Source organism: Ruditapes philippinarum, unplaced genomic scaffold, assembly GCF_026571515.1.
Source record: "Ruditapes philippinarum isolate M1 unplaced genomic scaffold, ASM2657151v2 ctg11303_1_1_1_1, whole genome shotgun sequence".
Classification (NCBI taxonomy): domain Eukaryota; kingdom Metazoa; phylum Mollusca; class Bivalvia; order Venerida; family Veneridae; genus Ruditapes; species Ruditapes philippinarum.
The window spans coordinates 1-19,767 of record NW_026857898.1 but is presented as its reverse complement, the minus strand read 5'-3'; the positions used below and the strand labels follow the sequence as shown (position 1 = coordinate 19,767).

The 19,767-nt window shown below is 31.3% G+C and overlaps 3 protein-coding genes across 4 annotated transcripts; all 3 read left to right on the top strand.

Moving 5' to 3' along the window:
* The first annotated feature begins 1,865 nt into the window (after positions 1-1,865).
* On the top strand, positions 1,866-4,103 carry LOC132751429 (uncharacterized). The gene is made up of 3 exons (XM_060741582.1): positions 1,866-1,981; positions 3,002-3,136; positions 3,943-4,103. Exons 1-3 carry the CDS (start codon positions 1,876-1,878, stop codon positions 4,101-4,103), a joined length of 402 nt encoding a protein of 133 aa, XP_060597565.1. The 5' UTR covers positions 1,866-1,875.
* A 3,192-nt stretch (positions 4,104-7,295) lies between these two features.
* On the top strand, positions 7,296-15,650 carry LOC132751431 (uncharacterized). The gene is made up of 4 exons (XM_060741585.1): positions 7,296-7,760; positions 8,107-8,280; positions 8,937-9,086; positions 14,715-15,650. The coding sequence occupies exons 1-4, from the start codon at positions 7,508-7,510 to the stop codon at positions 14,882-14,884; spliced, it is 747 nt and encodes a 248-aa protein (XP_060597568.1). The 5' UTR covers positions 7,296-7,507; the 3' UTR covers positions 14,885-15,650.
* A 486-nt stretch (positions 15,651-16,136) lies between these two features.
* LOC132751430 (uncharacterized) lies at positions 16,137-19,760 on the top strand. Of its 2 annotated transcripts, none has more exons than XR_009628676.1 (4): positions 16,137-16,565; positions 18,406-18,587; positions 19,007-19,153; positions 19,595-19,760. XR_009628676.1 is itself a non-coding variant. In XM_060741583.1 (4 exons), the coding sequence occupies exons 1-4, from the start codon at positions 16,307-16,309 to the stop codon at positions 19,744-19,746; spliced, it is 732 nt and encodes a 243-aa protein (XP_060597566.1). In that variant the 5' UTR covers positions 16,137-16,306; the 3' UTR covers positions 19,747-19,760. The 2 variants fall into 2 exon arrangements, 1 of the variants encoding a protein (XP_060597566.1); XM_060741583.1 differs by having other exon boundaries at positions 18,406-18,579.
* The last annotated feature ends 7 nt before the right edge of the window (positions 19,761-19,767 follow it).

Genomic DNA, 19,767 nt, shown 5'->3' with positions numbered 1-19,767 from the left:
AGATTTTCAGACATAGCATAACTTTGTAGGTTCTAGTTTTTCACAAAAACATGCAATTTATTAAACAACGAGCAAATACCAAGAAAAATTGATTAGTGCTTCGGATATTCAACTGTTATAGAGACAAAAATGTCAAGGCTGATTTTGTGCAATACCTGTGACTGTCCACATCATTTGGTGGCGTCTTTAATGTGTAGCATACAACATTTAACTTGTTTATTTACTATTATTATAGATGTTTACTGTTTTGAAAAGATGCATTTAAATAATCAAGACATCATATTCCCATCGGCAGCATAGTAGGTAAAGCATAGATTTATATTGTAGAGGTCGCTGAATATAACAGTAGGTAAATAAATGTACTTTGACGTGTAAATTGAACAGAACAGACTTTTCATATGTGTCTTACAAAGTTAGTGATCATTTATGTTTTTTCGATGATGATATATTCAACGCTCAACACAAGTCATTAAAATAATCATTTTGCTGTGAATTATTGAATTAATAAAATGCACATTATGCCTGAAAAATGTTGTCTTACCCTTTAAAAGGGGACAAACATGCGTTTTGACTTCCATACAAAATCACTATAACTGTACTAATTACTAAAAGAAGCAAATGATGGTTAAACTTATACCAATGAGTAATTTTCGGAAATTGTAACAGGACACCAAAAATAAACTGTTTGAGGAATGAAAATTATTCAGCATTTCTTTTTTTGTGTGTCGGTGGGGGGCTTAATTGGACTTCAAACATTTTAAGGTGTTCATGTGCTACATTGTTTATGATAAAATTAACTAATTTTATATGTGTTATGATAAACATATTATCATGTTTAAATTATTTGTTCACGACATGAACCTTAAGTTTTTTTTTATCATTTTATCCGGAGAGTGATTTGTAAAGGCTGTTTATATGCTATTATAATTGTGCTCATGGCAATAAGAATACCTTGAAATGATATTGAATACTGGTATTTCTATCAACGTTTGTTCTTACCTTAGGCAATATATATCTTATTAAACAATCTGCAAGTAATTATTTACAAATCAAATAAAACATTTACCATAACACTTTTATTCACATTATACTACCGTATAGAAATAGGACGAAATAAGGTTGAAGGTGTAATTTATAATGATATATTACGGATTTGCTACAATTTTGTTCATCGTTTCCTGCTTTAGCAGTTCGTGTGGGAAAAGTAACAACAATTTTTTACATTAATTAATTCTTACTTGTTGTCTGGAATGCTTGATGACTGAAATATATATATATATTTTTTTTTTTTTTTTGTTTTGGGTTTTACGTCACATCGACACAGTAAAATATATATTTAAAACGTTTTAAATACTTTCAGCTGTTTCATTTAGCGCGGGTATTTAATGTGATTCTTTGATTATATGAATAAAATACATGCTATATAAATCATACATACATGTAAGTATGACTTCAAAAAGTTTGTAAAGAACAAAGTTTTGCATAACAATATATACATGACCTGCGAAAGGTAATAATATGATAAATAAAAATACATATTTTACATATGTGGTAAAAGTATATACTTAGCAACATATGAAAATATAAACACATAAGCAAATGCTCATACTGATATGAAACGGAGAATAAGGAAATATGATTCAATGTTCAACATTGAGCATAAAATTTCGTTTGTTTAGAGCTTTATAAAAGATGAAAAGTTAAGTACCAGGTAAAAAATTGAAAAAGCTCCATTATATTTTTCAATATTGTTATAGATAGTAACAAAGGCAAAATAGATCGTCTTGAATCACTGCCACATAAAAAAAAGTTTTTAATATTTGTTCTCTATACTGATCAGATATTTAAACTATTTTAGTGTTAAATGTATGCCCCATGCCGAAATGCTCAGGAAAAATACCAACAGACTGTAGAAAGGCAGAATATGTGATTGGGGCCGATTTAAAAACAAGATGTCGCATGTGTGACAGTAGTATTTGTGGTAAGTATAACAATAAAATAATTGTATGTTTAAAATTCTAACGAGTTATTCAAAAAAATAATGATGAATATTGAAATTAAGTCATTTCAAGAAAAAACGTTTTTGTTTTATTGTTTGTTAAGAATGATTTATATTTCGTACCATAATGTTATACATATTTTAATAATTTTTTTTCATGGTCAAACAAATAGCCGCCAAAAACATTCTATTATTAAGTCTTATTCAAATATCTGACTCTAAATGCCAGAACGACTAAAAAGCTTTTAAATACAATACATGTATAAGCTATTAAGTTATAAAAAGGAAATGCTCGCTTTTCAGTTTGTTTATTTTTATTTTATATATATATGATATTTGTATTAGTATCAATGCAATAATATATTATTAGATTTTTGTATGAACTATACATTATTTCGATCATTAAAATGCATAGATATAAATGATATTAGTTTAAAACACACTTGGTTTTATATTTTATCTTAAACTGTGCTCATTTTTAATTGTCAGGTTGAGCTCAATCGACAGTATATTTCAAAAGATTTGATTGCTATAATAATGATTGAACAACAGCTGATATTGGAAAATGTTAAGGATAAAATTTAAATCTGCCTTAGATATCAAAAGACTGTCCCACTCATTTTATTCAATTTAAATTACAGGTAAATTCCGATGAGTCCTAACAGAAATTTCTTTGGGCCACATAAGTTATCATAAAAATAAAGAGAATTATGTAAAAAATATATCTTATTTTGACTTTTACCTGTTCACTCACTATATACCCTTGGATGGACATAAGGGTACTTTAAACTTACATATAATGTGTATTCAGCTTATGTAGCATGAACACAACTTTACCCATTGCCAGCTGGAGGCAAAATATTTCATCAATATAAATAGTGCCGACACACACTTGCATACATCATTTAAAAGTTTCACTACAATGTTCTTGTCCCAGGTTGAATACATGTATAATATATAGAGTTTGGTAGGGTTAATTAAATGTTCATGATGTTTCTGTAGGGAAGAAAATATCTGTATGCCCTGCATTAGATTGCCCTAATGACCGGAAAATAAAAGATGAATGTCGCAGACCAAACTTTGTGATTGGAACTGACGGAATAACGAAATGCCGTGCATGTGATAGCAGTCTCTGTGGTATGTATGTGTATTATGTAGACTGCAAGATATTTTAATGATATAGAATTGCAAAGAAATATTAATAAATGGAAAAGTAAATGATTTATCTTTTATATGAAAATTATTGGTTCTAAGTGCATGTTATTACCCAAGAATTAATTTCAAACAGAGTAAAAGTATTAGAAACAATACATCGTATTGATTTCTATAGATGTTAAAGGAAAACGATCACTTACAGATCAACAGCACGTGTTCTTTCTTAAATATCAGTATTGTTTGTTTTATAAGGACGATAAGTATTTCTTTAGTGTTTATTTTCGTTCCTTAAATTATGTTGTTGGTAAAGAATGAGGATGCTTAATTTACCTTTATGCTGTCTATAATATTAACTTGAAACATACTTTTAATGCTGTACGCCTCCTTATAAGCCCAAGTGTTTCAAGAAACTCAAACTAAGATTTAAGTTTTGATTTACATACTGTGTGCGATTAATGACTGATTTGGTCTTATTTATCACCATATTCTACTGTGTTACTAATGACCTTTTTAATATTTTGACCTCATTCTGGTTATATACGTGCATTGTTATTTCTGTTTGCAATGCGTTAATTACTTTCTTTGTTCACTTCATACATAACATAATGCTTTAAAATATATTTTCAAAATTTTCATGAAACTAGCATTTAATCTGGTGGCATGCAGCTTTAACTGTAGAGAAAATATACAAACATTCTTATGATTTGCGCATTTCTATCTTCTTTTTATTGATATTTGCCATAGCCAAACTCTCAATATTTAGATATGTGAAATTATCTATATTTCAGGAAAGAAATACAAGGTTTGTCCAGTACCTAAGTGCCCGAATATGTCATCAGTGCCTCGAAAATGTCGCGCTAAAAGGTATACAATCGGTCGAGACGGAATAACTAAGTGTAGACTTTGTGATAGAGATATTTGTAAACCTCGAGATGCTGAATCTTTGTGATGACATATTTGTTTAAATCTTTGTGATGAGATATTTGTTTAAATCTTTGTGATGAGATATTTGTATACATGTAAATCTTTGTGATGAGATATTTGTATAAACCCGTTATCTATGACATCCGAACTCCTTTAATAAAGTTTCTTTCGTGCGGATTAATTTCTTTAATTGTTTTTGTCCAATGATATAAATTGACAATCAGTGTTTCTAACTTTCATATATCATAAAATGTCAATTATTGCTGACATTGATTACCGTACACGTCATTTATAAATGAGTTGCAAATATAAAGACTAATTGACAATTTGTGATCGTTAAGTTTTCTAAATTAAAAAGTCGGACATGTTTATAGATTCTAGAGCATTATCTTAACATAGATGTATTTCGGTGAATTTATGACTGTTCTATGATGGTACATGTATCAACATCTTCCTAAAACGAATTGTCTAATGGAGTATTACTGCAAATGTAAGTTGATCTGTACGAGAAACACGTATAAATATAATTATTGATTGTGAACGTATTGAAATTAATTTAACGCCCTTTAAAATACAACCAATGAATTATAATCGTTTGAACCACGGGATGTTCTAAAAGAAATCATTATTGGTCCAAATTATTAATACAAGTAAAATGGTTTCCTGCGGGGAACATTTTTAATGATATAAAGATATTTCATTGAACTATTTTCAAAATAGTTTGTGGGGGTGGATAAATAAACGTTTGTATTAGGAATATAGTTGACAATAATCGATCAATATAGAAGAAATTCTTTGGAAACTGGTGACCGTTAAAGACCGGAGAAGGTCGAACATCAAACAATTATTAGTCCCCTACCGGTTTACCGGAGGGGACTTTAGGTTTACCCTCCGTCCGTCAGTCCGTCCGTCTGTCCGTCCGTCAGTCCGTCCGTCCACAAAACTGGATCCCGCGATAACGCAAGAAGTACTGAAAATATTTTAATGAAACTTGATATATGGATAGATGGCAGTATGGAGATTATGCACGTCCTTTTCTTTTCTTCGTATGTTGAAAATTCTGGTTGCTATGGCAACAAATAGACTGAAAATATGGCAAATTTTACACATAACCTGGATCTCGCGATGACGCAAAAAGAACTGAAAATATTTTTATGAAACTTGATATATGGATAGATGGCAGTATGTAGATTATGCACGTCTTTTTCTTTTCTTCCTATGTTGAAAATTCTGGTTGCTATGGCAACAAATAGACTGAAAATATGGCAAATTTTACACATAACCTGGATCGTGTGATAACACAAAAAGTACTGAAAATATGTTTATGAAACTTGACATATGGGTAGATGGCAGTATGGAAATTATGCACATCCTTTTTTATCTTCCTATGTTGAAAATTCTGGTTGCTATGGCAACAAATAGACTGAATTTCAAGATTTCTGATTCTAGTTTTTAAGTTTTTTCACTATAAGTTCTTTATTTCTTAAGGTATTTTCTTCAAACTTTAAATATAAGTTGCTTGTCATCAACCACATCATATGTGACAAGGTTTACAACTCTAGCACAAAGTTTATCAGAATTACCTCCCTTGAACTAAAAATTTTCATGAAAAAAACATTGTTTTTTTAATAACTTCTTTTTCTGAATGTATCTACTTCAAACTTCATATAAATGTTTCTTATAGTCACTCAACATTTGTGAGTGTTCAATACTCTAGCAAGACTATTTCCAGAATTAAGCCCCTTTTGAACTTAGACTTTTTTTTTGAGAAATTGTTCATTTTTACTCCAACTTCTTCAATCATGATAGGATTTTAAAAATGTTATATTTTGATAACAGGGATGTTTAAAAAATAACTTTATAGAGTGTCCTTCAGTCCGTCTGTCTGTACATAAAAACTGTTTCCTGTGATCACTTTTAAAGAACTTTTTCAACAAATTTTCTTAAAGTAGGAACCTAAGTGAATGGCCAATGGCCCTTCAGAATGTTGCTTGGGCTCTTACCGGTAGGGGACTTATGGATTGCTTGCAATACTATGATAATTGCTTGTTTCTTTTTAAGAAAATGATTAAATAGGCCTACCACTTTATGAATAATTCCTAGCAAACAAAGAATAAAGTTAACACACAAGTTTGGGCATAACATATCTCTATTTATTATGGCAGATGCCACTACGAATTGTAGGTTTCTTATTGTTTGTAAAATTTGAGATAGATTTTATAGAAACATTGATAATTTTCAAACACATCATTCAAGTTTTTCCACCTTAATCGGTAAAATAATTATAGAAAATTAGAAATATCACGTAATAGTTTTTTGTTCTTAATTATGTGTAATTCGGACTAATTCCCTAGAGGTAAATCCGTAACGTACCGGCAAACGGTATTTAGCTAGGTTTTCGAAAAGGTCAATTAACCAATCATGTACAGTTTACAGATCACATGCTCCTCCATGTACCGAAAACAGTCACGTGCTCCCCCATGCCTCAAAAGTGAAACGCGTACCAATACCCTGCGGTCTCCAGACCGCAGGGAATAATTAATATCAAATGCATATCGTTCCCTATATATAGTCTCGTGTTCATTTTCAGAACGCCAAAATATATTTATTGCATACGTATCATACTCCATCTAAATATTTTTTTAAGTCTAAGAATTCACATCAAATCCATATTATACTTGAAGAAATAAAGTTAAAATATGGTTGTGTGAAAATAAAGAGGTCATTTTAATTTGTTGGGATCAATACTTATTCTACAGGACAGGTGCAAAACCTATATCAGAGACGGCTAGCGTCTTGTCCAATACAAGTTTGACAATTGTGTACTCGTGCAATAGAATTCAGTGATGTACTAAACACTGTATTAAACATCTGGAAACAAAGTGATCCCTCGGAAGCATTAATCACAACAAATAACATAAGAAATGCAGACTTGGTTTGATTGAGTCTGTACATGAGGGATACTGAATAAGTGCAACATCCCTCACGCCCTCTAGCACCGGGTTGATCGGTACTCAATTTTCAACACTTAAACTCTTAAATCATTTTTCCTCTATTTTGATTTTTTAACACGATCTTGGCTAGTATAATATCAATATTTTTTAATTCGTAGAGTATAGTTACCATGATGTGGAAAATGACCTATCTCTTTATTATCCTTGTAACAGCCTTTCCGTTTGTGTTATATAACATATGTGTCAGCTTGGTCATGCTGGCGATCAATTCGGGAATGTAAACCCATGAACACATGTTGTACCGGCTATGAGGGATCGATGCTACGTATTCATGTTCTTAAAGATGATAAAAAAACTTGCATAAAGATAGAAAATTGTACATTCTTATTGTAAACATGATCAGAAACGTTTGGTCTGTGGTAGTGTAAACATTTTAATTGTCATATACTTTGGACAGTATTGCAACAGTTAAATCATGGAAACATCTCTTATTATACGTTCATACATGATAGTATTTAGTATAGCAGCATTAGTCCTTCAAACAATTGGATTAACAGGAAACATGTGGTTTGGATTTTCACTTACTATGAATAAAAACGGAATAAATGTCACGGGTAAGATGCACGGTGGCTTGCTAGAGTTTACACCATTAGAAATTTGTGATGGTTCAGAAACAACGTGCAAAACGCCCGATCAATTTCCAGAAAATCAAAGAAGAACTTTTGATGGTATGATTTCATACTTTGTCTTTTCTTTTTGTTATATTGACCAATCATAAAATATGCTTAACACATGAATATTGATAGCAAAGATTTCTTAAACTGACGTCACCCATTGCAATTTCAGTTAAAGATAATATGCCAGACGTAATCTTTTATACTGTTGAAATTGAATCAAGTGCTTTTATATGTCAAAGATCAATCAAATAATACATTAATATAAAATGTTTAGAACTGATATTTTTAGATGGTTATCACAATAACTAGCATCTTGCTTAAGATAACACTCGGTTATTAGCAACTGTTAGAAATTGCTAATGATTTAAACATTTATCTATTCGATATATATTCGCAGAAATGGATAGAAAGTTTTCTGACATCCTTAAAGTACTAAGAAGTTTGGTCATAACAGGTATAGCAACTTCATCATGTGGTATGGTTATGCTATTTTTATATCTGTTCACTTCAAAAAGACCAAAGACATTACTGTGTACAGGGACTGCTTCCGCTATAGCATGGATGTTCGCAGGTAAAATTATCACGTTTTCCCGCGCTGTTTCATTCTTAATTGAAAATTGCATGTTTTGGATTGAAATGGCAAAACAGAAATAGTTATTATGTAAAGGAGTTTTCGAGCGTTAAATATAGACACACAACAGAATGTGATATACATATTAGAATTTATTAAAACTTTGCAAGATCAAAGAATATGATAATAGAAACATGTTAAACGAAGGAAAAATGAGTCAAACTAAATCGTTGTCGGGTTATCTGCCATTGAATCTCAATATTAATTACCAAATGACAGAGTTATATCAAATTACTCGTGAGATAATAATTTGGGTATATAATGATGCTGACATAGTTCTCAAAAACACTGGCAGTTAAATGGAAAAAAAGAATACTAATATGCCATATGGCATTAAATTTAATGACACAATTTGCATGTTGGTGGTCAACATAGACGTCATATGTAAAAGAAATGACTGAAACTATTGGAATAAAATCAACGGAATCTAATCTTAAATATGGTCAACGCTTTACAGAAAGTGTCGCGTTCCACCTTAATAATAAATATGTGAACATTATAGCTTTTTAATCTGCTTGAAAAATATTAGTAGAATATTGATAAATATTGTATTATCATGTTGATATTACCAATTGATTCATTATCTATTGTTACAGCACTGCCTGTGTTTACTGCTATTGGGGTACAATTATATCTCAACATGAACATTAAACGATCCAGTAAATTCCTGACAACAACTGGTACAAGTGAGGTTGAAGATCAACTACATATCTCATTCATTACACCTTGGGACTTGATCATAATAGGTAATAATGTTGATCTATTTTATACTATAGGTAAGTGTTTTATCTAGCTAAAGGTCGTGTTGAAACATTTTTACACTATGATCTATGATTAATTCTCAATGCATAGTATTTCAAGCACACAAGTTCCAGTAAATTTTGATGATCAGCATAAAAAAAAATTGTAAATACATGTATTGCAATATTTAATGCATGTCAAATATAGCCAATCATGGTTAACCCTTTTCAATATTCTGTCAATTGCATACTGATTGCACGGTCAATACACACAATATAAATAATCTTCGATAATTCGTGAGATGTACTCAGTTTGATTTGATTAAATAGAATTTGTATCTTTGAAATATTTAAACTGACCGTTAAAGCGCAATTGCGTAAACTACCGGTTTATTTTTTCTAAATGTCCCACGTGTTGTAAGATCGAGACCGCGTATGTCTATGTTTTTTATTATTTGATTTTCAACATTATTGAAGGTACGAATTTTAAGTTGTTCTTTTTTGTGTTTTTTTTTTTAATATGTTTTGCGCTTATTTTGGCAAAGACCATACATTTTTTAAAAAGCATAGTTTAAGAATCAAAATTAAAATCAATAAATGTCATTTCAATGCCATTAAAATAATAAAGTCACAGCAATAACACGTATAATATCATTTTTTATTTTTCCAACGTTTCGGCAAATGTATGCCTTTTTCAAGGTAAATAAATAATAATAATATCAACGGACGTGACGTCGTAATTTTACAATTAACGTCACGCCCACTTTAGCGGAAAAACGAACAAATACGAACAATTCCAATTCATGATAAAAGAGATAAGTGCACCAAACAAAGCATCAAAATATAAAAATATAAAAACGACAACAATAGATATCGGATTAATAAATACGAATATTTCCTATAGGGTTTAATTATAAAAAATGATAATAGGAAAAAACGAATATCTATGTGGCGTAATTCTAGCATTTGTAGCGTGGATTGATATTTTATGAATTATTTAATTGAGTATAACAACTTTGTGTTCATTCCTTCTGGAAAATGAGTTTTTAGCTTATGAATCCAAAATGTTTCTTTGCACAAACGATCTAAAGTATTGTAAACAACATCTATGGGCATAAATGAAAAGTCGGTAAAATTATGATCGTCCTTATTAAAAATGATTTGCAACATTAGTGGAGAATGCAGGATCTACAAAATTGCATATATCAAATTTATGGCTATTCATTCGTTTAGACACAGGTTGTTTGGTTTGACCAACATACTGCATGCTACATTTTTTACATGTTATCAAATATATACAATTCTTGTTTGACAGTTAGTATGTTGACGTAAGTCAAATATCTCTCCTGTATTTGAACTGTAAAATGACGTACCACTATTAATACGAACACAATGAGAACAGCGTTTTCTACAACAACCTCCAGAATGTGATGTAAAGTCACTGTCAGTATCAAATCTAGATCTAACTAAAAAGTCTTGTAAGTTTCTTGGACGTTTATAGCCAATTATGGGTGTGTAGTTATTGTGAATATTTTTAACACCTTCGTTTTTTGACAGATTTAGTAGGGTCCCAATATTTATGAATAGTATTTCCAATATTAGGTAAGGACGGATTATATGTCACAATAAATGGAAGAACGTTTTTCTTTTCTTTATCTTGTGGCCGTAAGGCATCCTCTTGTGACATCTGTGACACGTGGAAGAAACGCTGAATCTATAACCGTCTCAGGGAAATTTCTACTTATGAAGAATTCTCGTAGTTTGCTCAGTGAAGTAGAGAACACGTCGTCGTCGGATATAATTCTCCTGTAACGCTTAGCCTGACTGTGGGGTATTCCGTCTTTACACCGTTTTGGATGACAGGATGTATAATCAAGATATTGGTGGTTGTTAGTTTCCTTTACATTAACATTAGTTTGAAGTTCGTACGATTTTCCTTTTGATACTTGAACATCAAGAAACGAAAACAGATTGTTGAGATATGGTGTGGGTGAATTTAATGCTTGGGTGAACATTGTTGATTTTGTCAATAAATGTGTTTAAGTTCTTCAAGAGAATGATCCCAAAGCATAAAAATATCGTCTAGAAAACGAAGCCACAATGACGGTTTAAGCTGACTATCTTTCAAAAACTCCTCTTCGAATTTCCCCATAAAAAGTGCTGCGTACGCGGGGCGACTGGGCTTCCATAGCGGTACCCATTTTCTGAAGAAAATAGTCATCCCCGAACTTGAAGTAGTTATTTTCAAGAATAAGTTTCAAAAGTTTAACAATTTCATCTGACGAAAGTCTGCTGTTATTATTTCCTTGTCTTAAATAATACAAACACGCATCAGTTCCATCCGTATGTGGTATATTAGTATAAAGTGAAGAGACATCTAGTATTACCAAATATGTGTTTTTGCTTTGTAGTTTAATATAACGTAATTTGTTGATGAAATCAGTGGTGTCTTTTACATATGATGGCAATCTAAGCATATGTGGTTTAAGTATAAAGTCGAGATACTTTGAAATATTTTCTGTCGGTGAGTTACATCCTGACACAATAGGTCTACCCGGATACTTTAATGGCAGTGTGAAGTCTGGAGATTTGTGTGTTTTAGGTAAGATATAAAAACACGGTGTACGTATGTTCGTTGGAAATACATCAAATTCATCTGAAATACAGTCGTTTGTTTCTTTAATCTTATCAATGCATTCCGATATGTTACATTTAATAATTTCTGTAGGATCTTCCGTACATTTTCATAGTAGCTGTTGTTTCGAGTTGACGTAAAACTTCCCGTCGGTAATCGTCAGTATTCATAATAACGATAGTGTTCGATTTGTCCGCTTTCTTTATAATTATACTTTTATCTTGTGACAGTTTACGTAGCGACTCCATTTCAGACTTGGTTATATTACTATAACGTTTGTGTTTATTAATGATACTGGATTGCAATATTTCTTCCGTAATAGCATTAATGTAAAAGTCCAAGTAAACATCTCTTCCAGCGGTGGGGGTGAATGACGATTCTTTTTTATTGAAAAATGGGTGTTGGAAATATTCGTCTTTTTCACTATCACTTTGAGAATTAGTTTCACAAGGTTCATTTAAATTGTTAAAAAATTCTTTGAGTCTTAATCTTCTTTGAAACATGAAAGTATCTTCAGCAAGTTTAATTTTATCATGAGACTTAATTTTAGGGCAGAACTTTAAACCCTTTCCTAAAAGAATAAAATCATCGTCACTTAGCTTTTTTGAAGATAAATTCATGACTGTCTGCTTCCCTTTCTGTATCTTTTGAAGCCTCCTTTTGAGTGTCCGCCATGTCTTCTTGTCTGCCACTCTGATAAATCGTCTCTGCCGGCGTTTCCGGTTGGAGTCACTGCTAGTAGATCCGTCACCATCTTCGTTAATAATTCCAGGGTTTTCTGGAGTTTCAGCGAATTGTTTTCTTGGGGCGCCCCGTGCTTTATGGCCTCTGCGTAGGTTTTGCGCGTGCCCGGGGCCTGTAAGTTTTTTGAAACTTCTACTTCCGGTGATGAAGAAGGGCACGATGTTTCAATCGAAGTTTTAGGCTTCACGGGTTGACGGGTATTCTGCGTATTTGTATCCATGGATCTAAATGTTGGCGTTTTTTTTGTTGGCTTACTTTTGACATTTTGAACTTTTTTCGCACGTTTTACTTGACCACCGTTTTTTGCAGTTGTCTTATCTTGTTTTGTTGTAGTAACAACTATCTCATCATTATATTCTTCGTCATCAGTGTTATTACTAATAATTGAAGTTTTAATTTGAAAAGACGCTTCTATGAGAAATTTAAGCTTTTTCTCGTGTGTCAACAATACGTCTTCTTTTTTTCTTTTCCGTGCGTTCAAATATATCACAGTCAATTTTAAATAGTTCTTCGTTATTTAAGTCCGTTTTCAAATCATTGCGCTTTTCTTCTATCAGACGGCCGTAGTCGTGGGAACGTCTAATGTGGTCTCCTCGCACACGCTCGCAAATATCTTTACTTACTTTCAAAAGTAACGAATCAATAGAATTCTGCAGATCATCCGAATCCTTCCCGACGTTAACTTTTAACTTCAGTTGGAGGCCTTTTGGTACAACGTCCTCGGCGCGGCAATTATCCAGGAACCGAGCATGCAGTGTGCTTTTCATTTGTTTTTTCCGCTAATAGTTCTAGTTGTCGTATACGTGGATCTTGAGATGCCATATTGTTGTGTGATGTATATAATATTAAAATAATAAAGTCACAGCAATAACACGTATAATATCATTTTTTATTTTTCCAACGTTTCGGCAAATGTATGCCTTTTTCAAGGTAAATAAATAATAATAATATCAACGGACGTGACGTCGTAATTTTACAATTAACGTCACGCCCACTTTAGCGGAAAAACGAATAAATACGAACAATTCCAATTCATGAAAAAAGAGATAAGTGCACCAAACAAAGCATCAAAATATAAAAATATAAAAACGACACAATAGATATCGGATTAATAAATACGAATATTTCCTATAGGGTTTAATTATAAAAAATGATAATAGGAATTTTTTTTTTTTTTTTTTTTTTTTTTTTTATTTCAATGCCATAAAATTCAATACAAAACAGACAAATCAGTGTTTCTTAGTTGTTCCATATCCGTGTAAACAATTTCGCAAGCCCTATTCATTAAAACATACCTCAGGAACAAAGAAAGTATGGGTATAAAAACAATGGCAAAAGTATGGATCGAACCAAGACCTCTAATATATTAGGTAATCACTCAACCGCCTGTGTTATTGCGATAATGACTAGAACCTTACCAGTCAGATAGTGTGACTTTTCAAAAAATTAGTCATTTACTCTATATTAATTCTCGTACTCTATATGGACAGAATCGAAGTGGAATTGAATATTTAAATGAGTGCTATAATGCATTCATAATTGTCAGGTCAATAAAATCTGACTATATTTTTGTTTGATTATGGGATTGTTTTTTCAAAGATTTGTTTGATTTTGATTGATTGATTGATTGATTGATTGATTGATTGAGTAATTGATTGAGTAATTGATTGATTGATTCGAATTTACGACAAATTTATATGCATTAACCTATTTTTTTACATTAAAGTATTGCGTTTTTTATTGGTATGTTTTGGGAACATTACTCTTAAATGAAATACAAATTCTCTGTTTCTATAAATGTATTAGCTAATTACACAAAACGTGCTACACGAGGATGTAAACGGAAGTACATCTTCTTTTAAGTTAAGCGGTAACAGATTGCTATTGAGGTAGATTGTAGTACAGATCAAGATTAAATGAGTTCAAACAGCTGGTATCGTGTCAATATTGTCATCAGTATTCGGAAAATATCGATAGATTTTTTTTTAGTTTATTTATTTATTCTTGATCTTTCATGCGAAATGAATCATTACCAATGTTGTGTTTTCAGGGTGGACATTAAATACAAATTTTCTCACATGTTATGTAATTTTGTCCGGATGAAAATATCGGTTCACATTTGAGACACTTGCGAAACGCGTCATATACAAATGTTTGATATAAATTAATTTTTCGATAAAAACATGGTTAAATTGGGTATCAGACCCAGTTGCATTAATAAAATTCTGTTATATATTTAATCGGTTATGTTGCAGGTGTCGGCGGAGGTTTGGCTTTTATTGTTGGTATACTGGTGTTTCTAACTACTGTAGATAAATCAAGAAATACACCTAAAGTCCGTTTTAGAAAGATCTCACGAGATACCGACGAGATTAGAATTGTTGAAAATGAAGAAGAATTTACGGATGAAGAGGAAGAATTCTGAAAGATTTTTGTGATGGTTATAGCTTAGTTCCACATATTTTTGTTTGCCCTTTAAATTGGCAAAAACAAACACGCTTTGTGACTGTGGTTTCTTTTCCTGAAAACATTTTATTACAAACTGAGGACATAGACGAAAACTCTGAATTTGGTTTACATAAAATTTGAAACATGATTATGCTCTTAAACAACGAAATTGATTACTAACTAGAATCCTAAATGATTTCAGTGATCTTGGTCTACAGTATTAATATTTTATATATCTGGTTATTTACATCTGGATGAAGACCCATATTGAATAACTGACAGTCAAGTGAACGGACACAAAACAGAAACAGATTCCAAATAAGCATTTCAACAACAACAACAAAAAATGTATTTATATTCACAAAATAACTTGGAATTCGAATCTAATGTGTTTTATATATTTTTTTTTTAATATATGTAGACCCTATGGTATGCTCCTAGTTTATTTTGAAGAATTTATTTTGGTAGGATTGTATAGAAGCTGTAAGCTTATAGACACACAATCCAATCCGTTCTAGGAAAAGATCCTAGATAATGTTGATATAACATTTGGTCCAACCCTTTGTATGTACATTGTATTTATGCTTTAGAATATTATTGTCAAGCTGTGTTAATATATCATGTACAAATATACAATAAAATATTATTAAATTCAAACCCCACTTTTTTATACATATACGTATATGTATGGTAGCTTATAATCCATACATGATGTGCATTGTATGATATGAATAATACAAGTCTTGAATATTTTCAATCGATACACGTATACTGTATAATAAATGCTAGTAGTACATATTAATAATAATGTCATTATTTATATACATATATTAATATATCATAATAACATGAATGGCTTGTTCTTATTCATATACAATAATACATATCTACATGAAATATTCTCATTGATACACGTCTATGGTAATTAAAGAAAAGTACGACTGAATGCGTATATAATGTTCATAATGTTTAAATTGATACACATATATGGTGTATAAAGACGTGTTTTTGTTTTATTTGGATTGATGAACGTTTATGTTATATTTCTAATGTTCTAATTAAACATGTGTACGACTGAAGGCAATGTATTGATGTTTTGTATCATTTATCATTGCAATCAGAAATTTCATTGTAACATATTGCCAGCTGTTTCCAGTAGATCAATGCAAACAATGCAAATGCTACATTTCATAGTTCGATATTTTGTTATAAGCATACATACGCGCATCTTTTGTTATTGCATGCAAGGATAAATGCGTAAATCAACTGCAGGTTTTAGCTATATGCATAAGTTAAATTAGTGTTTAACAATACCTTCGAAATCAAGCATTGTTTCTGGAACCTTTAGGGATATTTGAACAATTGTGATATTGTCAAACGCGCAAAATCACGTTTAAACATGGATACATCTGTATGCGTGCGCATACTTTTGATCATTATAAGCAATGTCTCAATGGTTCTTCAAGTGATAGGTCTGGTTGGGCATAGCTGGTTTGGGTTTTCTTTAACCGTGGATAACAATGGACAGAAAATGACACAAACCATGCATGGAGGTCTCCTGTACTTTTCACCACTGAAAGTCTGCCTAGATGATGGCAATGGTTCTAGATGTAGAACACCCGAACAAATGACAATACAGGAGAGAAGGTCATTCGAAGGTGATATCAGTTTAATGTATTTACAATTATTTCTAATGTTTCATATTTATATGGTCATGTCTTAACTTTGAGAAGTATTAGAATATTTTGTTTTCAAACTGTGTTTAAATACAATGTATAAGATAATAAGTCAATCCTGCATTATATGAAAGTCTTGTTAGTTAATTACTGTTCCTTAACATACTGATATCATAGACAATATGAAATGTCATGTGTAGACACAAACACAAAAAGAGAACAATATTTGGTAAAACAATAATGTACTATAAAGGGACTCCACTGAGATGTTTTAACATGACGGTAAGGGAAATATATTTTTCACAGATTTGTGAACTTATTGATGATAGTCTGGACCAATAACTTGTGTGCACAATTTCGGTTCATTCCTCACCCTGATTTTGCAGAATAATCATTGTTTTCGTTGTGAAAATGACTTAAAATGAAAAGCACTGCAACGCTTTTCACTCAAATCCGGCTATAAATCACACCAAAAAATCGATTTTCAATTTAATTTTGAGTGAATATTTTTTTAATTCTTTGCAGAGTTTTGCACACTTGCAACTTGCAAGATTTTCAAAATTTAAGTTTTAATCCTTTGGACTTTGGTGGAGTTTCTTTAATATATCAATATCGTTAAATAAATATATCAATATCGGAAGAAATTGTTAAATTTAGATGTGGAAGGTGCAACTTTTAAGGAATTTATAATTTCATGTTCAAATGTCAGCCTGTTTCACTTTACTATTAAAATGTAATAATAATTTGAATGTCATGATATACTTAAGGACAGTGAAAACGCACGGTCGGGATAATTGCATTTTAACAAGGAAAATATATTTCTTTTAAATATTTTTTCACAGTTTCATAAAACCGAATGCATTCCGGTCATTTAGATAAAATGATTAAAATGATTGCATTTTAATGAAGTTATTGCATAATAAAAACAGTACCCGGAAAATCAAAAGTAACACTTTTGGCTAATTGTGATAAGATCACAACAGAAAAACAGATTGAACCAATTCATGGTTACTTTTTGAAATGAAATTATTTATTTTTAATTATTAACTTGTTTTACACACCTTTCTAGAAATGTTAGACACAAATGAGCAATTAAAATCTTTATGAAAATGAATATTAAACTATGCTAATGGTCAGTTTTAGAAATCGTAAAAGCTCACATGGAAATTTAATATTCTCACTTTTCCTCTATAAAAGGTGATATTTTTCAAACACTACTGAAGACTTGCTAGCAAATTGTATGCAATGGTTCTACAAAGAAACCATTACCGCTGGGTAGATTTAGGACAGATTCAGTCAAACAAAGCGCCAACCGTTTTGATGTCCATCGGTCTACAATTTATCGGCTTCACCAGCGTTTTTGCACTACACTACAGACCGAATGGCGTCAGATTCCACAGGTGACTATCCGCACTGAAGATCTATGAGGCGACGATGTACATCTGCAAGAGACGCTGATGGAGGACATTGTCGTTTCCAAAGATCCCGACGGTGACATTACGAATAGACATTAATGAGTGACTTTGTTTTGGATTTTCATTTTGGTTTTTGCCTTTGTTAAGTTTGCATTACTGTGATGAAAAAGTGTGATTTTGGGATTTTCACCTTAGGTTCTTCGATTTAATGGTGTACATTTGATTTCAAACATTTCTAATTATTTTCAGTTGTTAAATGTGTGTTTTGTATTAAAGTAATGATATTATATCTAATTGAGTCGTTAGTGTTTTGTTTTCATGTAATAAAATGCATATAGTGCGGGCGTGCGTTTTCATTGTCCTTAAGTATATTTACTTTAGAATCTTTAATTGCTTTATGTTTTCAGCGACGAACCAGATTCTATCTCGGAGTGTTATAATACAGAGGTGTTTGGTTATAACTGGGCTAACATCATCATGTTGTGGTCTGATATTTCTGTTCATATATCTCTTTATCTTTAAGAAACTTTTCAAACATAGATGCTCCGGTATAACATCCGCAGTCTTCTGGATATTTGCTGGTAAGCTGGTAAGCTAACTAATAAATTATATTAAAGACATTCCGATCCGAATATTGCCAAGAAAATTGGATTTTGTAGTGTGTAAAAGCTGTTCATTAGCCTAAGTTAAGTCGTGTTTCATGATGTCAAAAGTAACGCATAAATTGCTCTTTGATCTTAATAGTCACAGCCAAAGATCACAAAAGAAAAGTGAATGTTTTATACAATATTAAAAAAGCATTGTTCTTCAAGCGTGATATTACGATAAAATTCATGTTCATCCTGTACCATTTACCCCCTTTTGATGGTTTTTTAATATAATTGTTTACAAATTACCTGAATGAATATCTGAATTAAGCATAATTTGTAAGTAAAAATAATCAGATCATTCAGTAAGTGTTACTCAAATGGTATATGTAAACAACATTTTATTTTCTCCTTTATGAAGCACTGCCTGAATATATAGCTATTGGTGTACAAATATTTGCCAACTTCAACATGAAGAGTTCAATCGATGTTATGGCTCTATCTGAAGATGCACTAGGGATGCACGTTCATGCAGAATTTATTACTCCTTGGGCAGTTATTCTTCTAGGTGAGTTTATTTTTTTCATCGGTTAACGAAAGTAAGTACAGGTCCTTTTGTAAACATGTTAATGATTATTTTTATTTATAACAAGTAGGCACCGATATATAAAAGGTATAAAAGGTATTGAGCAATAAATTTCTTCAAATGTTACTGTTTAAATGCCCTTCATATATTTTGGAATAAGTCACGCCGGAAGTCTCATTCAGAGTACAAAGCCTAGAAAGGAATATAAAAGTATATATGACAAAATTTTAATAACAGGTATGTGTAGGCTATGTAAATATAATAGAGTATATGGTATACATGTATGTAAAATCATTACGGAAAACAAATTCTTAATGGTTGTTTCTACTTATGTTTCCATCAATCATTATGTCTATCAATCATTATGTATTTGTTTGACAGAGATATATGCTTTTGTTTACTATAGTATATATTATTTTGTAGGTGTTGGTTCGAGCTTTGCTGTAGTTACAGGGATAATAATAGCCGTGACAATGTGTAGGAAGCCTATCAATAAAACAGTCATATTGTACAGTAAACTACCGGACGGACAGACAGATAAAGTACAGTTACTGGGACAGGATATTTTTAGATGATGACTAGGCTGAAATAATAAT